This window comes from Hemibagrus wyckioides, linkage group LG11, assembly GCF_019097595.1.
Source record: "Hemibagrus wyckioides isolate EC202008001 linkage group LG11, SWU_Hwy_1.0, whole genome shotgun sequence".
NCBI classification, from domain to species: Eukaryota; Metazoa; Chordata; class Actinopteri; order Siluriformes; family Bagridae; genus Hemibagrus; species Hemibagrus wyckioides.
The window spans coordinates 17341528-17366645 of NC_080720.1; the positions used below are offsets into that span (position 1 = coordinate 17341528).

Consider the following 25118-nt stretch of genomic DNA (forward strand, 5'->3'; position numbering starts at 1 on the left):
CTAGTTATAGGCTTAGCAATGACACGGCTATAAGCTGTGAGATAGCAATGACATGGCTTGGTTAATAGTTATAGGCTAATAACTATAGGTTATGAGCTAACAATGAGATGGCTTGGCTGTATCTCAAAGAATTTGGGCCCACTCCTCTTTGAGGTTCTCTCCAAGTCATTAAGGTTTTGTGGCTGACCCTTCAGCTCCCTCCACAGATTTTCTATGGGATTAAGGTCTGCAGACTGGCTAGGCCACTACAGGACCTTAATGTGTTTCTTTCTGATCCACTCCTTTGTTGCCTTGGCCGTGTGTTTTGGGTCATTGTCAGGCTGGAATATCCATCCACGACCCATTTTCAATGCTTAGGGAAGGAGGTTCTCATCCAAGATTTAACGGTACATGGCCCTGTCCATCGTCCCTTTGATGCAGTGCAGTTGTCCTGTCACCTGGGGATGGTGTACTTGGGGTCATAGGCAGCATTCCTTCTCCTCCAAACATGGCGCGTTGAGTTGATGCCAAAGGGCTGGATTTTGGTCTCATTTGACCACAACACTTTCACCCAGTTCTCCTCTGAATCATTCAGATATTCACTGGCAAACTTCAGATGAGCCTGTATATGTGCTTTCTTTAGCAGGGGGACCTTGCGGGCGCTATTGGATTTCAGTCTTTCACGGTGTAGTGTGTTACCAATTGTTTTCTTGGTGACTATGGTCCCAGCTGCCTTGAGATCATTGACAAAATCCTCCAGTGTAATTCTGGGCTGATTCCTAGCCGTTCTCATGATCATTGAAACTCCATGAGGTGAGATCTTGCATGGAGCCCCAGACCGAGGAAGATCAACAGTCCTTTTGTGTTTCTTCCATTTGGGAATAATCGCACCAACTGTTGTCACCTTCTCACCAAGCTGCTTGGCGATGGTCTTGTAGCTCATTCCAGCCTTGTGTAGGTCTACAATCTTGTCCCTGACATCCATGGACAGCTCTTTGGTCTTGGCCATGATGGAGAGTTTGGAATCTGATTGATTGCTTCCTTCTGTGGACAGGGTGTCTTTCACACAGTTAAGGAGCTGAGATTAAGATCACTCCCCGAGAGTGCTCCTACTGTAATCTCAGCTCGTTACCTGTATAAAAGACACCTGGGAGCCAGACATCTTTCTGATTGATAGGGGATCAAATACTTATTTCACTCATTAAAATGCAAATCAATGTAGAACTTTTCTGAAATGTGTTTTTCTGGATTTTTTTTTTGTTCTTCTGCCTCTCACTGTTCAAATACACCTACCATTAAAATTACAGACTGATCATTTCTTTGTCAGTGGGCAAACGTACAAAATCAGCAGGGCATCAAATAATTTTTTCCCTCACTGTAGCTTGGCTATTAGCCATAGGCTGCTAGCTATAGGCTGTGAGCTAGCAATGAGATAGCTTGGCTATAGCTTGGCATGGGGGGGGATTTAATGAACGAGACCCCCCTTTTGTTTTTGTTTTTTTTTTAAACTTTATCTTCATCTCCTTTTATACATCATTTAACCAAGGTTTTATTATTTTACAATTTAATAATCAACAATAAGAACAATTAATCCTAGGGTAACCCTACTTTAATCTTTAATCTCTTTCTTCATATCTTTTATGCAAGGTTTAATTATTCACAAATGCGCTTCTGGAGCAATGTTGAAAGATTCCATAAATACACTCCTAAAACTTGTGGAAAGCCTTCCTAGAAGAGTTGAAGCTGTTATAGCTGCAAGGAGAACTCCACATTAGACCGTACGGCTAAAGAATGGGATGTCGTTAGTGTGATTGCCTAAGCATTTTTATCGAATTATCATTCGATAATTTTTTGCAATAGTTTAAGCATGTAAAGTTTTTATGTATATGTAACGGAGGCTTGTGCTAGGTGCCGTGCAGCGAGTTGTATAAAAGCATGTTTCAAAGTGCTTATAAGCCACTTGGCTGTGTGGTACATTGGTAGCGCACCCGCCTCCCATTGTATTTATATATTTTTTTCAGAATTTCTTGCAATAGTTTAAGCAACATATCGCTGATACGGTAATTGCTAGAAACATGCTTCCAACACTAAAATGCTGCTTAGGTGTGCTATTACTTTTCATGCTGATAAGTATTATAGTTTATTTTATAGGAGGTTTTTTTTTTAAGGACACCTCGTCTTTAAACTGTTCCTACAGCTTGAATTCTTACTCTACAGCCACATAAACTACCTTAAACTTTTTAAACTGTGACTTTAGCTTGTATATACTATTTGACAATGTACTGCAATAGATCAAGCAACATATTGCTTTGCTTTTCGCAATCACACGCATTTACTTCTGGAAATGCAAAATTCTAGTTATTATCGTCACTATTTATTATTATTATTATTATTATTATTATTATTATTATTATTATTATTATTATTATTATTATTCCGTTTCCTGGGTGCGTTACTAGTCCTAAACGGTAATAGCTAAAATTATGGTTCCAGCGCTAAAATGTTCATCATGTGTTGCTTAAGTGTGCTATTACTTTTCATGCTGATAAGTATTGTAGTTTATTTTATATTAATTGTAAATGCATTTGTTATGGACTTCACTTCCTGGTTTCCGCACGGACATTTAAGGAGAGCGCACACAGTTTGGTTTTTCTCAGAGATTTTCGGGAGCTGCCGTAAACAAGCATGTAAAACATTATTAGTCGTAAACGGTAATAACTAAAAACATGGTTCCAATGCTAAAATGTTGCCCATGTTATGCTTATGTGTGCTATTACTTTTCATGTTGATAAGTATTGTAGATTATTTTATATTAATTTGTACATGCATTTTTCACGGACTTCACTTCCTGGTTTCCGTACAGTTCGGTCTTTCTCGGGGATTTTCGGTATGTGCCGTAAACAAGTAGATGTCGTAAACAAGCATGTAAAACATTACTAGTCCTAAACGGTAATAGCTAGAAACATGGTTCCAACGCTAAATTCTGCTTAGGTGTGCTATCACTTTTCATGCTGATAAGTATTATAGTTTTTTATATGGATTTGTAAATGTATTTTTCACGGTCTTCAGACCGCTGCTGTGAGTGTGTGTGTGTGAGTGTGACGTCAGCTAGAGTGAGTGGTTTCTTTTTTTTTTAAAGTCGTATCGTCTTTAAACTGACATTTAAGCAGAACACACACGCTGGTTCGTTTAGACTTCATAATTTAACTGTAACTTTATTTTGTGTTTATTATTCGATAATTTTTTGCAATACTTTAAGCATGTATAGTTTTTATATATGTAACGGAGGCTTGCGCTAGATGCCGTTCAGCGAGTTGTATAAAGCATGTTTCAACTTGCTTATAAGTCACCTTGCTTTTACTACCTTTACTCCACTGATCTCAGTAGTATTATAAGCTGCACTTTAGCTTATTTGTTAGCGCGCCCGTGCTTAAGTGTGCTATTACTTTTCATGCTGATAAGTGTTGTAGTTTATTTTATATTATTTTTAAATGCATTTTTTAAGGACTTCACTTCCTGCACACGCTAGAAACATGGTTCCAACATTAAAATGTTGCTCATGTTGTGTTTAAGTGTGCTATTACGTTTCATGCTGATAAGTATTATAGTTTATTTTATATGCATTTTTAAATGCATTACGGACTTCAGACCGCAACTGTGTGTGTGTGTGTGTGTGTGTGTGTGTGTGTGTGACGTCAGCTAGAGTGAGGGTTTTTTTTTTTAATTATTTGAGCATGTCTTGCAATAGTTTAAGCAACATATTCGCAATCACACTCGCATTTTCTTCTGGAAATGCAACATTCTAGTTGTGATTGCTATACTACCCAAATAGAGTATCAGTGGTTGCAACAAGCTTAGGGAAATAAAAATATGAAAGCACTGGCATTTTAATTTAGAACTAGTGGTCCTAATCAAATTAAATAGTTATTAGTTTTATCAAAATAGCTTTATAGGTCTCACATAGCTGTATGAGCTCTTCTTAGGCTCAGGCTCTGTACTACATTAATCATACACATTTATAACCCAGACCTTTTACTCCAAAATGAGCAGACGTTTCCATGTTCAGTAGTACACATGGTACATACAGTGCAAAGGTATAATCATAACCTAATAATTTGGTGTTCCAGATGTTCATGTAAATGTTAACTCACAAAATGAACTTTTATTTATATGAGAACTATTTATATTGAAAAGTAACAATTTGGAAATCTGGAATTAAATTTTACTGTAATTAATAGGAATTGGTCTGACCTAAATTATGGCCACTACATAACAAGAGTTAAAAAAAAAAGATGCTAAATAAATAACTGGAATATCCAAGTAGTATATGGTCAAGATAGACAAATGGACAGTGCACTTCTGTCTCTTCTGAAATATTTTAGTCCATGTATTTGTGTATGATTATAGCATATTTGGAAAGTTAGATGTTTAGAATGTTCTTTGAGTCACTTTAATGAATTTTGTGATAACAGACTTTGTAGACATGTTTTCAGACGTGTTTTAGAGAAATCTACACGTTTCTCCGTCGCCATCTGCCGCCGCTTGGCTGTAAGCTGCAGTGCGCATGCGCGATCTAGGGGGCGCTATTACGCGAAGGGGATTGCATGTCGTCTTGGGAAAAAGGCTTTTGTTTTCCTTTGCAGGAAAGTCGAGGAAGAGCGTTTCAAAACAAGGGGCATTCCTGCAACTCGTAATGTTGCTCGGGGGCAAGTTTATATACGATGGATTATTGTATGCTTCTTGCCAGGGACTTTAGTACTTTGTGGGCCTTTTGACGCCACGCTGAGGAAACAGTTATCAGAGCTGCTGCTGCTGCAGACTGGAAGGCGGAAGGAGAAGGAGAAGGAGAAGGAGAAGGGAATTCCGGAAGAAAGCCCAGCCATGGAGATGGCTCAGAGATGCTCTGCTTTTATTTCGGAGCGGATTTGTTACATCAGTCGATATTATTGGAACCCCCGCGCTAATTTAGATGCACTATAAACTTATTCTTATCCGTATTCTCCTATTAATGCCGTAAATAAAAACTGTTAGTAAGTGAGAGAGTCAAAATGGCGGCGGCCTGGCCCATCCCCCAGGCCCTGTTCATGATCTTACTGAGTGCTGCTGTGGCCCTGGACCCGTGTCCGTCACCCTGTATCTGTTCAGAAACTCCAGACGGGACTAAACTTTTGGACTGCAGTCGGAAAACGCTGTCTGATCCTCCGGTGGGAATCCCAGCATGGGTCACTCATGTGTAAGTCACAGGCCGAGTTGAACGCGCTGGTTGTTTACATGCTTTGAAGGCTGGCCTGCTGTGGAGCCTGTGGTAGCTAACGCTAGTTCACAACAAGCAGAGATAAATGAAGTCATTTCTATTGCTATGTTTATATTTAGGTTTATGCTTGCTAAACTAATATGTTCTGTGCACATATAAATATATGAAAATATTTACACCATAACATTATTAGTCACTGCCTCTTCAAGACGTACACGTATTACTAATCTTACACTGGTTTGTAGTTTTTATCTAATTCTGGCTGTAATCGCAGTGTAAAGCTATAACGATAAACCATGACGATATACCGTGATACAAAATCTCGAAATTTCGTTACTGACGATATCACAAAAATGACATTTCAGAACGGTTTGCATCTAATAAAGTTATTGCTAAGTTTTATAGAGCTGACTGTGACCCTTATTTGTCCAAGATGTGTCAAAGTTCCAAATTAAGTTCACAGAAGAAAATAATTTTCACTGATGTTCACCTTCAGTATCATTTCTTTCAGTTTCAGTCCTTAGATATTATTTGCTTTTGTCCCATTACAACACAAGCAAAAAAATAGGTTATGATGCTGAATTTTAATATATTTTATTTAAGCTTTGTGTGTATGTGGTAAATTGGTGTGTTTTGAATGTATTTTATGGAAATAAAGGATGACCTGAGTGAAGCTGATTTAACATTCAGGCTCAAATCAGTATTTTGAATCAGATGTGAAAAAGGTGGTAAACTTGGTTCTCTGGCCTATCTTGTTCATTTCTGTGCAACTTTGATTGATAGGACATATGTTTCTAAACAATGTAAGTGCAGTAGTCTTTTAACATATTTTCCTGTCCAAAGACATTTGTACCCTTATACTGGTTTTGCCATTAACATACTGTTATCATGTCATCTTTATTTCACTTTTATTCATAAGTCCATACTGTTCTCTTTTTTTTTTTTTTTTTTTTTTTTTTTTAGGTCTTTAAATAATAATGAGCTCTCGGGTGTGCCTTTTCTTGGAGATGCTTCCTCAAACATCACTGTGTTGTCTTTGTAAGTACCTCTTCAGTCACTCTTCATCAGATTGTTAGAATATCCTGCAGTGTTGTGCTTATGCATAAGCATTATCAAGTGATTGCCTTGTTATTGGGAGATTGTTGAGTTAAATCCTAACGATACCATGGCTGTCCATGACCTGGAGTCAGAGAGAGCAAAACTGGCTGCGGGAGGGATGTCATTTCTTTCTCCTCTGTCAGATAACACGACACCAACCAATCATGGGCATCTCTGCACTGTGACGTAGCATGAGAAGCAGTTTGCCAAGATGCAGTGACTGGCTTGTCGTGCCTCAGAGAATGCACTTGCTATTGCTCACCCTCCTTGGTTGGTAGCTGTCATGTAAATGGGGACAGCTTGCTAGTGGGTGGGAATTGGCAAGTGATCAAATTGGAAGTAATGTGTGTGGGGGGGCATTATCTATGGAGCAGAGACATTTTCCTGAATGAATCATTTGTTTTGGTGTGTGGTAAGAACTAATCTGTTCTGATAGCTTTGTCAATTAAAAAAGATGCAGCGCTTAAATGATCATAGAGCTGAGTGGAATGACCCAGATTAGTAACAGTAATGTTTCTCCCCTTTGTTTGTGTGTTCAGGGTTTTTAACCGGATCTCTGAAGTGGTGGCTGAACAGCTTCTGCCCTATTCAGTCCTGGAAAGCCTGGATCTGAGCTCCAACTCTATCTCTGAGCTGAAAACTGGATCATTTCCTCCTATGCAGCTAAAATACCTGTACATACCTTTTACACATTTTTTCCCTGATCACTTGTTTAAACAACTAATACCACAGTCCCTACTTGACAAAATTAAGGTTCATAATATTTGCACAATAACTGCTGTTATTATAAAGATACCTCTGGCATTCTGGCTTCACCCACAACAGCTCTTATAATACTAAAATCATGAAGAACTGCATAGTGATTATATTTATGCATACTTTATTTGCAATAAATTAAAAAGACATTGACCGGATCTGTTATGGAGTTTTCAAAATTAGCCTATGTTATAATTTCTTCAAAATGATTTTATTTGTTGGATCATGTGAAAGCTGTGAAGGTATTAAAGTATGTAATTTATTTGAGGAGTTATTTATATTTTGCAGTCATTTTTTGAAAGTGTTTTAACGACCATTACTGAATTTTTGATGAACCATCGATAATGAGTCCATGTTATCAATAATTTCTCTGCTCGGTGGATTCAGGAATCTGAGCAACAACAAAATCAGCTCTCTAGAACCAGATTGCTTTAACAACATCAGCTCTCTGCTGGTGCTGAAGATAAACAGGAACCGGCTATCACTACTGCCTGCTAAAGTCTTCACTCTGTTTCAGCTGCAAATTCTGTAAGTAGATTCATTTTTCATTGTGCTGTTATAGCACTGAATAATAAACAGTGGCTAATGGCTTAAAATATTTGCCTCATAAAGATCACTTCACATTAAAGTGCTCACTGCATCATATAAACATCTTTTAAAAGATGCTTCGCTTACTTATTAACACTGCCATTGGTCGTTTTTAGTATGCTGGCATAAATATGCACCGAGGTTGCATCTTGTCTGTTTTAGGGAGTTGAAACGCAATAAGATCAGAGTGGTAGACAGTTTGATCTTCAAAGAGCTGAAAGCTCTGAAGTCTCTGAAGATGCAGAGAAATGGCATCACGAAGCTGATGGATGGAGCTCTTTTTGGACTTGCTGATATGGAGGAACTGTGAGTAGATTTTGCACTGCACACGTCAGATCTCAGTCTTATCAGCAGTATGCTGATTTAATCTACAAACCCTGGTAATGAATTAAAACGGATGAATCACCTGTATTTGTATTAGGGGGGGAAAAACACAGTGTACTCTTCTCTTGCCCTTCAGGACTGGGATTGATGACCCCTGTGTAGTGTTTCCTTAAATGTTCTAACTCTTGGGTTAGTAGTTAGTGTACGGATGTTTCTCTTTACAGGGAGCTGGAACACAATAACCTCACTGAGTTAAATAAGGGTTGGCTTTATGGCCTGCACATGCTCCGTGTACTCCGACTCGGCCACAACAACATCGGTCTGATCCGAGCCGATGCCTGGGAGTTCTGCCGCCGCCTGGAAGATCTGTGAGTCATACGCTCATTCCAATGCTTTAGGGCTCTTTTTCTCTTATAATGAAACTCTTAGAATGAAACCCTGAGGGCATTTGAGCAATAGTTGGAGATGTCAAGAAACAGTCAAAACAAGCAAGTATATAACAAATATTTAAAGCTGCATTCATTACAGTCTAAAAATAAATCAGGCAGACAAGAGAGAGTCTTGGAAATTCTGGCTACTTGTGTCCATATGTCCGAAACATAATCACAAATCTGTCTTTTTGAAACATTAGACAAAGCGCTTAATTTACAAATCCTTCACATTTCATCAAAGTTTTGTTGTGTTTGCATAAATGTTTTGGGCTGCCCTGTCAAATGCCCCAAAACCTCCATTCTAACTTAGTTTTGAGTAAACAGGTATCCAATTCTTTTTTTTAAATTACAGGGGAACAAGTTGGAATTATTGTTCAAGGGATCACATGCTTCAGACGTACAATTTTAAGATTAGATAGATTGTGTTGAACTGCTCCTTAACAAAGCTTAGTGATTCCTTTTAATGATCCTGTGCATGTGTGTGTGTTTATCAGAGATCTGTCATATAATCACTTGAGTCGTCTGGAGGACTGGGCTTTCTCTAGCCTCGGGCTATTGCAGAATCTAAACCTGGGCGAGAATCGCATCACGCACCTGGGAGAGGGAGTTTTCGACAGCCTGGCAAACGTCCGCATGCTGTAAGAACCTGCGTCTCTCTCTCTCACACACAAGCGCACAGAATTTTCTGCTAGAGCTCTTTGCTATAGGTTTTGTTTTGAGCTAGCGTTACATTTTCTTACACATGCTGTCGTGGAGACTTTCCCTTGTGGTGCTAAGTTGGGCAAGACTTTCTGGCTAGCCACATTTCCCTATAATTCTCTTTGCAACTAATGCAAAGCATATTAGATCCAAATGCAATGCATTTAAACAGACAGACATGGGGACTGTAAAAGTTTGGTGCATACCATGGATATCTGCTTGGCCATGTATCACTGACCAACTAAAGATTTGTTTTGCCATATTAACACTCGGATTTTCTTTTTCTGTTTTTTGTTATTTGTGTATGTTTCTTCTTTGTTTTATAATACTGTTCAGTGTCTCAGATTGCTACAGCAGGAGGCATTTTATTCAATACTATAGTAATAAAATACAAAATGCAGGCATAATCATGTTAGCTCTCTTGAATGGGAATTGAAGTTTGATTTGATTTTAGTAACTTTCTTCTGACATTGACTTGTTCCCCCCCCCCCCAGGGATATCCGCAACAATGACATATCTCTTGTTATTGAGGACACAATCAGTTTGTTTGCAGCAATGAAAAAGCTCAACACATTGTAAGTGGTACCTTTTGTATATGTGTGAAATACTAGAGTTAGCAGTATGTCTCATCTTAATGTTGGTGGTCAGAATAATGTGTTAAGAACGTTTATATTTCCGTGTTATCGGATACAGCTTAGGGTTTGCTTTGGAGACAGTGTGCAGTATGGGTTTAGAATATATTTTAGTAAAATACAAGATATTTACACTTGTTTTTGACCTCATATTTCCAAGTACATGTCTGGAACTTTTAATACCTAAGAACATTTAGATGCTGGAAGTAAGTAGGGACAATCTGCTGCTTCTCTCCAGTCACTTTGGATTTAGTACTGTATGAAATTACTTTCATAAAACCTTGTGGTCTTGTATAATGTTATGATCATGTATACTCCACTGTATGCGTATGTTATAGGTTTAACCAACTGATTGTAATTGCGCTAAAGTATATTTTACTGAAAACATTAGTGAAATTTACTGCAAACAAGTAGTGAAGTGAAATTTTATTTACTGTTGAAGGTTTGAGCATAATTCTGGGTCGAGAAGATTTTCCATGTAGAAATTCTGAGTAGAGGGGTGTTTTCCTAGTCGAAGGACAGAAATTCCAGTTTGTGAGCTTTAGTCATGCACCATAAAAACATGACTTTCATTAAGTATGCAATTTTCTGCCACCTACTGGACATGTTTACATTCTGGTCCATGTTCGAAGGCAGACACCTTTGCAAATGCCCGCACACACCACACTCATGTTCACGCTTACACTGATGCAAAAAATAAAAAACCTGTGTGTGTAATTTTCAGGGTACTTCAGAGGAACAACATCCGAACCATCACAGAGAAGGCCTTTGAGGGTCTGAAGGAACTAGAACATCTGTATGTTACTTTTCAAGATCTTTATAGTTTGTAGATATTTAAACTTTTTTCAAAGTATAACACGGGATATCTACTTCTTTAAATATCTGAATTAATGTCTTCAGCAGTAAGGTGACAAATTTTATTTGTGTCTTCAGAGATTTGAGTAAGAACCGGATCATCTCTATGCACCCTGAGGCCTTCTCTCGCTTGAAACTCAAATCCCTGTAAGTGTGACATCTTTATTATTTTTTGAATATGGTGTGGTTATTGTCCTGTAATGTACCATACGAGCAACATGCACACATTACCTTGGAAGATTATATAATAAATGAATTATATATGAGGCATATAAAATCTTTCCATTTTCTCAGTTGATGATATGGGAGGGTGAGGTGGGTGTCACTGGTAGCATTTTTAATTAAAGAACTACACAAATGGCTTACAAATGATCTGTGTAAAGTTTCTTCAGTGGGATGCTTCAAACAGAGTTGTTCAGTGCAGAAGAGGGTGCAGAGGGTCGTTTAAAGCTAATTGGGAGACACTATGTTTTTGGCATCAAGTAGCTTTGCGAGTTTCAGTATACTGTTGGCAAGGGCTCTTTGTTTAAAGGTGGTTGTTGTTTAAAGGATTACAGGATTTTGTGACCGCAAAAATTAGCTCAAAATCAAGCAAACTCTGTGATATTTGGAGGAGGTTTATATTTTTCTAAATTTCTGCAGATTTTCCACAGATTTCAGCCAAGATGCATCACGTCATCACGCATTCAGCTATTCTTGTGCATCAGACATGAGTACAGCCATCATAGAAACTCATTACATGTGTCTTCACTAGTAGTTAAAAATCCTTTGCCTGCAGTTTTTCCAATTCAAATAGTTATTTACAAAAATACCCCAGAAAAAACTTCATGAAAAGAAACCACAGCAAAATCATCAATCTGTAGAAATATAAGTCAAGGATACGTAACAATAAATCGTGGAGGGAGTGATTTTAAAGTTAAATATGATTCATATGTAGTACTTATGTGATTAGTAAGAGGAAGTAAAGTAAAAGGATCTGAAAGGTTGACCTAAAGTAGGTCCGTTAGTACGTAAATTGATTAACTATCCTACAGCACTTCATCCTTTAGATAGAGAAAGCCATTGAGAGAGGAAGAAAGGAGAGCAGAGCAAAGTTTTTTTACCTAATGGAATTTGTTCATTTATTAAAAGATGAATTATTTTTTTAAAATCCTCAGAAAGTAAAGTTTTGGCATCTGATTTTTAAAAGTCCTTTAATGTCTGTGTCTGCCCATTTTGTGTATCTTTAAGAAATATAAAGTATAATTTTATTGATTTATATATATTAAAAATGATGGCGCAAAATAGTGTATATATATTGTTAGTGGCAAAGAATTCATTAGATTAAGCTAGCTATATTTTTTATTATTATTTAATGTTTTATTACCATTTATATCCTTAAAACGTGTTACATTCCAGAGACCACACCAGCGGCTATGTCTGTCTAGTTGTTCCATCCCTTTTTTTTTTTTGTTCAGAAAAACATGTGCAACGTGAAAAGCACATAAAGGTATAGCACTGAAGCAGATGAAACACTGTAAGAAACGATATCTTTAATATGTTTGTACCATGTTTTTTACTCCCTCAGTGATTTGAACACCAGTGGTCTCCTCTGTGACTGCAATCTGAAGTGGCTCAGCCGGTGGCTAATTGACAGCCTTTTTCAGCCGTCATGCACCGCTGTGTGTGCATATCCTGCTCACTTGGCAGGCAGGAGTGTCTTTAGTGTACCCCAGGAAGGATTTGTGTGTGGTGAGTGAGATCACAAACATCACTGCTGTACCTCCAAAATTACAAGTGGCTTTTGCAGTCTAGTGCGAAGGGTGTTTCCTTCGATTTGTGAAGATCCACCTATATAAAATTCCTTTCATACATGGGAATCCAGATAAGATCAAGATAAACAGCTAACTGCTGAATGCCAAGAACAGTTTTCTGCTAAATTCATGGGTATAGGTTAATTCAGTTCAAAGTGTTTCTGTTGTATTTTGCACTAGTGTTTCCTGCTGCCACTTTTATCTAGAGACTCCACACAGATCAGAATTTTTGTTCTAAAATTTAAAGCAGCTAATATAAGAATACTGCTGACCTCTAATTGCCCAGCCAGAGAAGGTCAAATAAAATACAACAATTGTTGGTCTATAAAGTCATTTCTTTCTTGACAAGCTGCCTTCAGGTAAATAACTTGCATAAATCCTTGCAGTTGGCTGTAACAACAGAGGATCTAGCCAATGATGCCATCCATGATGGTCATGTTTTAAAAACCTGTCACTGAACCACAGCAAGATTTTTCTTTCTTTCTAATTTTTATTCAAGTGCCTGCATTAATCCACTGTAATATGTTCAAACCTTTACTAGTAAGAATTTCAGAGGCTTTTCTAGATTTAATCAAGAGTAAAATGTAGATGTCACTTGCATAGGTGCAAAGTGAGGATAATATTATTGATATTTGCCACAAAATCTCTATTTGGAACGAAACTGAACATTACATTTACCGCAAATAAGTCTAAGGAACTTAAAGGCCCATCAGTAACTTTTCAATTAATATAAACGTTTTTGTCTCTGTTCAACTCGTCTGTCTTCCTTAGATGGCTTCCCTCATCCACAGATTAGTGGGAACCCTAAGACAGTGGTGGCTCTGCGTGGCACCAATGTCACTCTCAACTGCTCTGCCTTCAGCACTAGTGACTCCTCAATGAACGCCACCTGGAGGAAAGACAGAGAGGTGCTGTCTGATGCACAGGTGCAAAACTATGCACGCTACCAGGACCAGCAGCTCATCTACACCAGCATGCTCCATCTGCTTAATGTTAACTTCACCGACGAAGGACGCTATCAGTGTGTAATCTCCAACAACTTTAGCTCCAACTACTCCACTGAGGCTAAAGTGACGGTTAATGGTACGTTCAGTCGTGAGGCACCGCGGAGTCATGCAGAACCTTTAATGCTAAATTGTACATCTAACTGCCGTCTTGGTTTTACGATTAGGTTTTGTATTTAATTTTAGACTTGGGAAATGTATCCAGTCACAAATGACATGCAGAGATGTTTACACATCAAAGAGCCCTAGGCTTTCTATGAATAGATCATATGAAGCTTTATTTTCTCACTGTGTCAATCATAGCGGAATACTTTGCTGCATCCCCACTGGGTTTTGGTGTTGCTGAGCTACTGGCAGACTATTTTGCTTTTGTTGGTTGTGAAATAAATTCTCTTTCTGCCTCTGCTCTTTAGCTATTTTATCTCTGTGTGGTTGTTTTCTGGACTCTTATAATTTCATTTCCAATTTCAGAAGAGCAAAGATTATGTAGCCCTCTGGGAAGCTAGCCAGGGTGATGTGATTATTCTGTCATTCCATAATTCAGAGGTGCGAGGGGCTTTTGTGCTCAAGCAGCACTGAGAAACAAAAATTTCAGGCCCAAATAAGATTATCACATAACTGCAAATGCAGGACATAAAACACATGCATATGGATTGGGTTTAATAGGAATCTGGGTTGTCTGGGTTTTTATTATACCGAAGCTGTGTCTTGGCCTGTTTAGTGTGCCTGAGGTACTGTGTTATGTAGTCAGATTTAAATATTTTGTCTTGTCTAGCTGATTTCTTGCTATAATAAATAGTAATCAATCAGTGACCTAATTTTATTTGGTTGCTCAGATTCTTCTTTGAGTTTTTGCATATAACCGAATCCTTGACTTTAAGTATGCACTATTACTAGAGCTGCCATCCTTCCTGAAGACACCTATGGACCTGACGATCCGGACTGGCACCGTAGCACGTTTGGAGTGTGCGGCAGAGGGACACCCTCCCCCCCAGATTGCCTGGCAGAAAGACGGGGGCATCAACTTCCCTGCTGCCCGGGAGAGAAGGATGCATGTCATGCCAGAAGACGACACTTTTTTCATTGCCAACGTAAAGGCAGAGGACATGGGTGTGTACAGCTGCACTGCCAAAAATGAGGCAGGTAGTCTGTCAGCCAATGCCACACTCACTGTTTTGGGTAAGCACCACATGATTAATAACATCACCACATGTTCAAACTGGGTGTTTGTTGAATGTTTTATTTAGATAAAGATGATGCACATATTGTTTGGGTAAAGCATTATATCAATTTCTTCCTTTTTCCTCCACCGTACAGAAACGCCATCATTCCAGCGCCCTTTAGAGGATCGTACAGTGGCGCGTGGTGAGACTGCCGTTCTTCAGTGCATAGCTCGTGGGAGCCCTGCCCCCCGCTTAAATTGGACAAAAGACGACGGCCCACTGATTTTGACGGAGCGTCACTTTTTTGCAGCAGCCAATCAGCTCCTTATTATCGTGGATGCCAGGTCTGCGGATGCAGGAAAATACACCTGCATTATGTCCAACACGCTTGGCACGGAACGCGGACACATTTACCTCAGCGTCTCATCCTCTCCTAACTGTGAGCCAGCTGGCAGTGGTTACGATCCGGATGGCTGGACTACAGTGGGCATTGTAGTGATGGTGGTTGTGTGCTGTGTGGTGGGCACGTCTCTGGTTTGGGTGATAGTCATCTACCACATGAGACGCAAGAGCGAGGACTACAGCATCACTAACACAGGTAGGTGGCTAGCCTGAGCACGTACAGGTATGGCAGTGTTTTTTTCAGCATATGGACACTTTTGGAACATTACTGCCACAGAAGCTGTAAAAATGTAGTTTCAGTCTTTAATGCAGCAGCAAACTTAAAGTCCTACTTGCTCAAAACAACTCGCATGCACACTGAACTTTTCACACACAACTGAAAGTTTAGATGTATGTCTAAAAATAAGTAGATGTATATTGATATTTCTCGAGTGTTATTTTCACTGTTACACAGTTAACTCAGAAACAACCCTATTTTTAAAAAAAAAAAATAGTTATTTTTCTATGCCCTTTAGAGAAGTTAATTTTCTAATTTAGCCTGATTTAAATGGATCAGAACCGTGACAGCTGTAATTGAAACCATGCATAAAGCCTAAGCGTTGTGTGTAAATGGATAAGGCCATGAAGCCTGAAGGATGGAGCAGTTGGTCTGTGTTAATTCACAGAGAAGTAATAATGGTGGATTGGGTTTTAGAGAGAGCTCAGAACAGGAAGATTAACTCAGACGAAAGACTAGCCTTCAAAGCTTTTAAAAAGTTATTAAAAACCTAAAAGTGATTTACAAAAAAAGTGTGTAATACTCTCAAAAGTTCATTTAGCATCAAAGTTAAAATAAACTCGATAATACTTTAACTTGATAAGGTTTTTCTTCAAGCAAGCGACTGAGTCTTAGAGGATCATTCTGTTTTAAGCCTGAGTGGAGCAGCCAGTCTCAGTAGTGGATCCATGCTCTTCTGGATGACGCCCAATAATGAGATTATAAATAATTACAGTACTGAATGTGTTGAAAGGATACAGAATGTTTGATATAATCTTTCTGTAAATAGGAGCCCTGGGGTGTGCATGTGACACTGTTTTATTATATAGGAGTGGCTATAAGAAGCTGCAAGTCTGTAGTATTGAAATGAGATGATTAATTTACTGATACAGAAAACTTTTTACAAAAAAATCTTTAGTAAAATCATTTGTTAGAGTATCCTGGCGAGATTAATTCCTAATAAAGTGTAGCAGTGATCAGATATCATTTTAAACTGTGCTGAGGTTTATATACATCTTACAGAATCTGCAAAATGTTAAAAACGTAAATAAAATAAGAAGGGATCATGTATTTGCATTTTGTTTGCTCTGCCCTGAATAAGCGATTTTATATAACACATACTTACATATAGTTCACAAATCACAATAATAACTGAATTTACACAGTTCAGAAGTTCTTGATCCTTTATACAGTGTGTTACATGGATGATCAACAACTGTTATTATTTTGTCTTCTGGAAAACATATAAATATCTTATATAGCTTCTGAAGCACAGTGTTAAAAAAAATAAGATATTTAATAAAAATAATAACAATGTACACAGATCATCCTGTTTTAAGGTTTACATGCCCCTAGCTACTAATGTGTGTTGCTTTCAGTGAATGTTTTGCACCTTTTATAATAGTTGTTTACGAGTCCCTCAGTTGTCCTCAGCGTGAAAAGATGGATCTCAAAATCATATTGCTGCTGTTGGAAAGAGGTCAAATATGCAGAAGATGCAGGAAAAGCAAATAATGTGCAGGACCTGGAGGATTTTTCTAAAGAACAGTGGGCAGTTTAAGCACTCATGACAAACCAGGGACTTGTGATCAAAACATAATAACAGTCGTTGATCATCCAGGGAACAACATGCACTGTATTAAAGAATCAAGTGTATGTAAACGTTTAAACGGATTTATTTATGTAAATTCAGTTATTCTTTTATCGTGTGGACTATACTTAAACATCAGTTATGTGAAAGTACTTATTTGGAGCAGAAGTAATTATGAATGCAATTTTTATGATCCCTTTTATTTTTTTTTAATTATTGACATTCTGCGAGGTGTCTAAACATATGACCTCAGCTGTTTGTCCATATCTATGCCGAATGTCAGCATTAAATTGTTGGACCCAAACCGGGTTTAATATAGACACAAGTCAGATGCTCTTCTATATTATCAAGATGAATATTTCAGTCTCCTGATGATCATTGCTTTATCTGCTGAAACATCTAAATTTGAGAGGCAGTGTGAAAAATTCCTGAAGGAATTTCCAAATTGCTCCCTGGTGGCCTGCAAACACTAATTAGTGAGAACGTTGAGTAGAAAGTAGACTGAGTAAAGACAAAAAGTCACACAAATTAGTTAAATTCTTATCCAGATATCCAAACAATGCCTAGGATATTAAAAAATATGCCTTGTCCTTGACAAGTGCTTTAAGTGTAGTGGCATGCAAGAGGGCTAGCCTCATTTAAAGCTACATACTCGTCTGCACTCTTAATCTTAATCTCTGTTCAATAAAAAACATAAAATCTCTGCCCAATTAGTTTCAGTTAAATGCTTCAGAAGAATCTTCTACTTAGCAGTCCTAACTTGAGGTTTCACATAGACATAAAATCAAAAATAACACCAACAAGCAAACTAGTCTGAATTTCTTAGGCCTGTGTCTGTTCATTGATTGTGCTTTTGGTTTTTGGCAGCTGTTCAAATGTTTCTCCTAATGTTCACAGACAAACATAACTGGTAAACCTGTGTATTACAGATGAAATGAACCTGCCAGCGGACATCCCCAGTTACCTGTCATCCCAGGGGACGCTGTCTGAGCCTCAGGAAGGCTACAGCAACTCGGAGGCAGGCAGTCATCAGCAGCTCATGCCCTCCCTGACTAATGGCTATGCTCATAAAGGAACTGATGGTGAGGTGTCAGGTTCTCTGCAGAAAAGAGCGTTCATTGATTTCTTTTGTACAGACATATTAGCAGCTGTGACACTGCACAGCACATTTAGGCATTATAGCACATAACTTTGAGACAGGACACTTTACAGTTTAGAAAGTTACTATATATTCCTTGGACTACAAATGATTTATTTTTCTCTGTGGAAAGTAGGAATGGAGTATAGGTAAAGTGGGGTGACTATCCACTTTAATAGGAACACTTGCATGTGCATGAGGTTATCCAGTCAGCTAATCATGTGGTAGCAGCACGACACATATCAGGCAGATGCAGATGAAGAGCCCTGCCACGATCAGAGTCAGAGAGATCACAATTTTTCTATTTTGATGCATTTGCATTGCAGTGCTGCCACATTATTAGTTAAATATCTGCATAAATCTACAGGTGTTCCTAAAAAAATCTATATTGAGTATACATTTGTTACATCTGTTTTGTTATCCTGGATTTAATTTGGAAAAAGGGTTCAAATGGATCTATAATTAATATTTCTATTGAGCTGTATTTGTCATTTATTCGATAGCACATCTGAATTTTGAGGATCACGTAGTAATATAGCAAACTTGCCGTTTGTGTTAATAAGCTTGCTTTTAATATTAGCACATTAACCACATATTACACAGAGCATCACAAGCCTCATAGAAAACCAGTTCAGCAATTCATTTACATTTTTTTAACCATGAACTGGATACATTTATGAAATTCTGTTTTGCCATAGGTGTGTGTTATGGTGATGTGGGAGGGGAAATGGACCCAGAGACCAGTGGGATGCTGGGTAGTCGTGTAGGGTCTCTGTTTGCTGGACGCAGCAGCTTCCATCCTGGAGAGCCAAGGGACAATCTGCCGCACATGTCCAATGGTCTGTGTGCCTGTGCGTTCTTATACAGATATGATAACATGTTTTTTGATTGTTTTAACTTATACATTTATCTAGCAGCATTATTCAGTAGATATTCTCACAAAGATGAAAGCTTGTTGAAAGTTTTGTTTGTTGAATTTGACAAAAAGCAGCCCCTGGTTTCATGGAACAGATGCTAAGACTGTGTTTTCTCTCTCTCTCTCTCTCTCTCACTCAGGTGGCACTGCCCCATTAGTTATCTGCTCAGACTGTTACGACAATGCTAACATCTACTCTCGCACACGGGACTACTGCCACTACTCTTATCTGAGTGAAGAAGATGCTCTGGATGCCCAGCTGCCCAGAGACGCAAGTAGAGAGGGGCAGCATGAGGATGCAGCGCTGCATGACCTGATCACCCCGGACACTCAAGAGCCCCAGCACCATGCCTTACACCACTACAGTAGCAAAGGTCAGCGCACACACACATAAAGAGCATCTATTAGGGTAATGACTAGGGGTAAAAAGTTCAATTCATGATGCGATTATAAATAGATTTTTGTAATGATTTCTAAAGTATTTTGATTTGTTTTTCAGTATAAACACATGCTGCTTTAAAACGCAAAATGTTCAGTCCTCAAGAAAAATATTATGCCTAATTTATTTCCCCTAGGGCTGCCTGACCAATTGTCACTACATTTTTTATGGCACATTTATCTTCATAATATTTATATTTTAAAGACTTATGTGCTTATATTCTATTTTGTCTAGTCTAAGACTTTTAGAAGGGTCATATCATCTCAAATGGACCACTAATGTTTTTTTTCATTAACCAGACGTATGTCATTTCCCAGTCGATGGTAAATGACATCAAACATATGTAATGAAATACGGTGAATGTTTCAAACGTTAAAAATAAATGGCTAATTTAAAAGACCTTTGTAAAACGTCTTGTCCACCACAGTGTCATCAGCCATCTTGAAATTTTTTTTCTCATCTATAATGTACATAAACAAAGCTGTGATCATTGATTGCATGAGCTGGCTACCATTCTGTATTTTTTTGAGTGAGTATGTGAATCATCAGGGGTCTTGAAGTGCAGTTCTTCTTGTGGGAATTCTCAGTGGAAACACATTACTCACAGTATTTTTTTTCTACAAAACAGCGTAGAACAGTGCATAAAGTATGCTATTTTGGAGGTACCTAGTATTTGACCATTTAGGCTGCCGCGTTCATTTAACATAAGCAGACTGAAACATTTCTATTGACTTTTGTCTAAGTGATCCCTTTTCTTTGGCATTATTTAGTGCAGCATTGCTTAATGACACCATAAACCAATTATTCTGAATTAAATATAAGGAATGAGCAAAGAATGTCTTTATAAGATACACTAAACCAATTTTCAACTAGAGATTTTACTTTGATTGAGATTAAAATGGAACTGGAGCCTATAGTGTGCTAAGTAGGATCTACAGTGCCATTATTCTATACCCTATATAGAGAAAATTGTTTAATTTGGCAATCACTCTGTAGTTTGTTCAATTGTTAAATCCAATGTAAAAAAAAAACACAAATGCACCATCTATCTGTGGCTCTTAGCCAAAAGTGCTAAAATGGCTATGCCATCTGGGTTGGAGGGATGGCATGATCTCTCCTCTGTCAACTGCACTATCGCTAGCATATCCATGTTTCGAAGTGCCACATACTGCTCATTCTGCTTTCTCACACAACCTGTTTCTGTCTCTGCAGATATTCCAAGCAGATCGTTTTGGAGTGGAGTAGACTCTCATTCCTCCGAGTTGCCCCAAGGCTCAGTGACTGTACACAAACCACCAACAGGTCCCTCTAATGGGAACGGGCATGAGGAAAGAACAGGAGGGCTCGAGGAAGCCTCGTACAGGACTAACTCTCAGGATCACAACCCTCCGAACACATAGAGCCCAAAAACACCCAGCGTTTACGCCCTGCTCAGCGTGCCCTACAATCCCACTACCTCTTCCAAGAAAACTCGCACTCTGTCAAAAAAAAAAAAAGAAACCCAAATTCCACTTTCTTCTGTGTTTACATTCTGTACTGTCCCCTCGTTGGATCCTGCTGGTGTGTGTGTGTGTGTGTGTGTGTTTCTTGTGAACAACCCTTTCTAGGACAAGGTGATGATCCTCCCACTGATTCCACACAAACTAATACTCTGATATAGGTTGACTCTGAATGTAATGTTTCTTGTCAGAGTCTTGCTCACTCTGCCTTTTATCTTCAGGACTTTTTTTGCACCCTTTTTCTCTCTACTGTGGTGAACATTAACTCCCATGTGTATGCCAAAGTATTGAGCCAGCGCTCTTTAAGCTGCTCAGGCTCTTAAAAAAAAAAAAAAAAGTGGTGATCCTTATCCTTTTTGGAATCCTTGTCTGAATCAATCCTTATAATGTTGAATATTTATAGGAGGTCATCACTCTGTCACGGAGACAAATATCCATTCTGCATTACTCTTTCCTGTTAGTTACATCGAGAAAGGTGACAGTGGCAGGTGGAACATTTTTTTTTTTTTTTTTGCTTTATTAGAGTGAAATGCTGTTCCCTTGCTTTCCCATCCAGTATTATAAAATGAAGTTACTATCTGTTTTTTGTTAGTTTTTTTTTTTTACCTGCTTTTCACAAAGCCAGGCATATATCTCATTCCCTCTTTGTTATTAAAAAAGGCACTATATCTGACAGAAGATGTAGAACATTTGCAACATAGACAATCGAGCTAAAGCAGTCTTACAGGGTCCCCCATGTGTTTTTTTTTTTTTTTTTTTTTGTCTATTCTTATACAGTTCTGTAGCTATTGCTACGGCTCTTCCCTGAAGCTGTTTCTCTTATGTAGAATCTGAAAGAGTCACTGTACTGTTAAATATATGTACGTTCCTCCCATGCATTTTGAAGCCTATAGGGCACTGAATGTGTGTATCAGACACGGATTGGTGCCCTGTCTAATTCTGAAATTCATTTATACAATTGGCCTTGAGCTGATTACCAGGTTGCATATATCTGTAACACAGACTCGATCGTTTTTTGTTTTTTTTTTAACAATGTGATACTGTTTAAAATGGCCACTCTGTAGCACCACTAACGCATCCTAGTTAGTGACAGCACCAGGTACATCAATATCAGTGATGTCAGTATTAATATCATTCTCAGCAGCAGGGTACACAAGGCTGCAGAGATGAAATCCATTTAAAGTAACAAAAAAAACAAAAAACAAAACCCAGTGCTTTTATATTTTGTTTGGTCTGTCCTTCCTCACATTGCTGAATTGCATATGTGTCTGAAATCTGCTTCTATATGGAGGACACTTCTTGCAAAAATATTCCACCATGAAATGAGCTGTATGTTTGGACCATAAACAGAACGATTCCTCTCTCTTAACAGCTGTTTTTTTTCCCCCTGACCATTAGCACTTTCTGTCTGTAGTATGTAGACAGATGTTCGTTACAGAATGTCCAATGCTTGGACTGTCTGATTTCATCCACACTTGGTACAATCCTATATATGCTGCACATCCCATAGGAGGATAATTTGTTCCAAAGAGTTTGTGTGTGTGTGTGTGTGTGTGTTACTGAGTGTGAGAGTGTGAAAGAAAGAATGAAAGAAAAAACTGAGGTACTCTAACATGTAATTGTAAAATGTGTGTATCGTGCAATGCACTACAGCATTACATCACTACAGCCGGATACAGTATGTATCAGTTATATGTTCTGTTGTATTTATTTAAAGTTGGAAAAAAATTTTGGATGTTATTTCAATCTAATGAACATATGTTAATGTATTGCTTTTGTTTCAGTGTGCTCTCTTGATTTGCACATAATCCTTTCATTCCACTTTACAAATCCTTGAGCAGACCCCATGGTTTTATCCAGTTCTGTGAAGAGTAGCAGTGCATGTATGCTGCCAGAGGTTTATGGTGAAGTTTTCCATATATTAAAAGCTGTTATAATTGGAGTTAATAGCCGTAGAGCACATCACTGCTACTACTTGCACACTTTTGCTGTCGGATATTTAAGGCAAAGTAAATTCAGCATCCTATCCGGAAGATGCGTAATGGTACAGATTTAATGGTTTTTACTGAATAATTGAAAAAAAAACGTCGCTAAATAGGAATGGTCTGAGAGTTTGTGTTGAAGGGCACAAGTGTAAGTTTGCATTCAGTTCACAGCTCACATCCTCAATATGTTTTTTTTTTTTTTTTCTGAAAATGAACCAAAGTTTAGCTTTAATGCTTTGACAATATTCCAGTGCTGCTTTAATGTATTTTTTTTCGTTTGTTTGTTTTTTTTTCCAATATTGTACCTGTACATTCTGTAAAGCATGTATAAAGAACTTTTTGTTTTAAAAATGTTGCATATTAAACAATAAAATGCAAATTCTGACATAGCTTCATGTGCAGCTCAATTGTGATTCCAGAAAGTGTTGATGTGTGACTTGCTTTCTGCAGACTACAGAACTGAAGCTGCTCAAGTTAGCAAGGTAGCACTTTTGTAGCAGCATGACTGAATCAGGTCAAAACTACGTGTGTAAAAAAAAAAAAAAAGTTTTGGCTGGCTAAAAAAAAAGTTTAGACACATTTACATCCCACTAAACACTTCACCTGACAGTTTTCATTCTGGGCTTATGGTTGAAGTGCTGTGCAGGATATTCTTGGGATGGGATCAAAGCTCCTACCACAGTCTGCCACTAAACTGCGCTGCTGTGTCATCAATAATGCATGCATACACCGAGTTCACTGTGGGTTTTATTACCCTCATCAGCAGCAACATACTGCACCCTTCCTATATAACCAAGGGGGATATTTATGCAAACTAACACTGCACAACATGAAACTTTAAGGCCCACAGTAAATGCAGTGCAATTACATATCTTGAGCCTCCTGAGAGCTACAACCATGTGGAATTTATCAACTTAATAGTTCCAAATGATTTAAGTTCGAAGTATGTGATGGCACATGTGCTCGTTCTTAACTCTCAAGCATTCAGACTTTTGATTTCATCCCCTTTTTTGTTAGAATATATGAGATGCACACTGCTACGGATGACTCCAGGTGGCTGTTTTGAGTGAGAACACAGACAATTTTAAGCGTTTGGCTTTGAGAGGAGAGGGGATGTGCTGTGAAGGTCTTAAATTCAGCTTGTCTTTACATGTCTTTAATTAAGCAGAAGATTAAGCTAATTTACAGAGAGCCAAATGAAATCAGCAGAGGTTTGTCTGGGTGCCAGTGAAGTGCCTCATTAAGTCACTGCAAATTGAAGGATCAGGAGATTTGTATGAAAGCCTTGTGTTACCGCACTAGACCACAAGGTGGTGCTCTGGAGAGATTTATTTATCTGGGCTTAATTATGGATAAAATGTATGATGCTCAGTTTCATACTTCTTGTAGAGGATAATTATACTATAAAGGAAAATAGCAAATAATCAGACACATAGAATTAACTACAAGAGGCTATATATATATTTTAGGCTATTTTTAAAAAGTCAGGGCCTGAACATTCATATAAATTTAGTTAAAACTTTTTTTTTTTTAAGTTTATAGTATACATCCTACGGTAATCTATGGTGGTGTACTGTATTTACGTATTTAATACAGTAGTCACTAGGTTGGTGCTATTAGTGGTACATCTTTTGTATCAGGTATGTTTTACCTAGAAACGTGCATATAGTATACATTTAAAAAATAATTTAAGGTACATAATTTCACTGTAATGTTTTACCAAACCAAGAACAAATTGGCTTTCTGCATAAAGCAAGGAGCATCCTACTACATTCTCAACAACAGAAATAGAAATAGAAATAGGTCATATAATCAAAAGTCAGCCAACCGGAGTCTTCTTGCAGCACCACATTTTTAGAAAAAGTTCAATATATTTTATACTAAGAATTGACCCCTTTGAATTTGATCCAGGTTTAAGTCGAGCTATATATTCCTCTTAGTTCTACTGAACTTCAAAGAAGAGTAATGCAAAGGTAGCACTCCCGGTTGATGGTAATGATGATGAGCTGATGATGAGGAAGATGATGAGCAAACTCACATGGAGAAAGAAACAGTGAGGAGTGAGGATGATGACAAGGGTGAAGTCATAGTGATGGTTTTAAATCTACAGGGAGAAAGTGATGATGATGATGATGATTATGGGGATTAAGGAGGTGGAATGGCAAGCATGATTAAAATAGGATGATTAAATAATGCATTTTTAATACATTTCACTTGCATCTTGTTCCAAATGCATGCATATGTTGTTGGCTATGCTGATTGATGTTTTATCAATATGTTTCTTTTTCCTCTATGAAACCTATATATCCTCTAACG

At 38.0% G+C, this 25118-nt stretch overlaps 1 protein-coding gene across 1 annotated transcript; it reads left to right on the forward strand.

Annotated features, from left to right (window-relative positions):
- The first annotated feature begins 4373 nt into the window (after nt 1-4373).
- Nucleotides 4374-23191, forward strand: lrig2 (leucine-rich repeats and immunoglobulin-like domains 2). The gene is made up of 18 exons (XM_058403334.1): nt 4374-5212; nt 6197-6271; nt 6871-7005; nt 7475-7615; nt 7838-7981; nt 8224-8367; nt 8925-9068; nt 9624-9704; nt 10486-10557; nt 10695-10763; nt 12184-12347; nt 13181-13492; nt 14311-14592; nt 14731-15174; nt 17755-17907; nt 18662-18802; nt 19020-19253; nt 20531-23191. Exons 1-18 carry the CDS (start codon nt 5028-5030, stop codon nt 20716-20718), a joined length of 3108 nt encoding a protein of 1035 aa, XP_058259317.1. The 5' UTR covers nt 4374-5027; the 3' UTR covers nt 20719-23191.
- Nucleotides 23192-25118: the final 1927 nt, after the last annotated feature.

Coding starts and splice junctions, on each gene's coding strand:
- lrig2 (XM_058403334.1), top strand. CDS start 5,028: ATGGCGGCGGCCTGGCCCATCCCCCAGGCCCTGTTCATGATCTTACTG. Junction 14,593..14,730: donor TGCCACACTCACTGTTTTGG/GTAAGCACCACA, acceptor TCCACCGTACAG/AAACGCCATCATTCCAGCGC. Junction 18,803..19,019: donor TCTGCCGCACATGTCCAATG/GTCTGTGTGCCT, acceptor TCTCTCACTCAG/GTGGCACTGCCCCATTAGTT.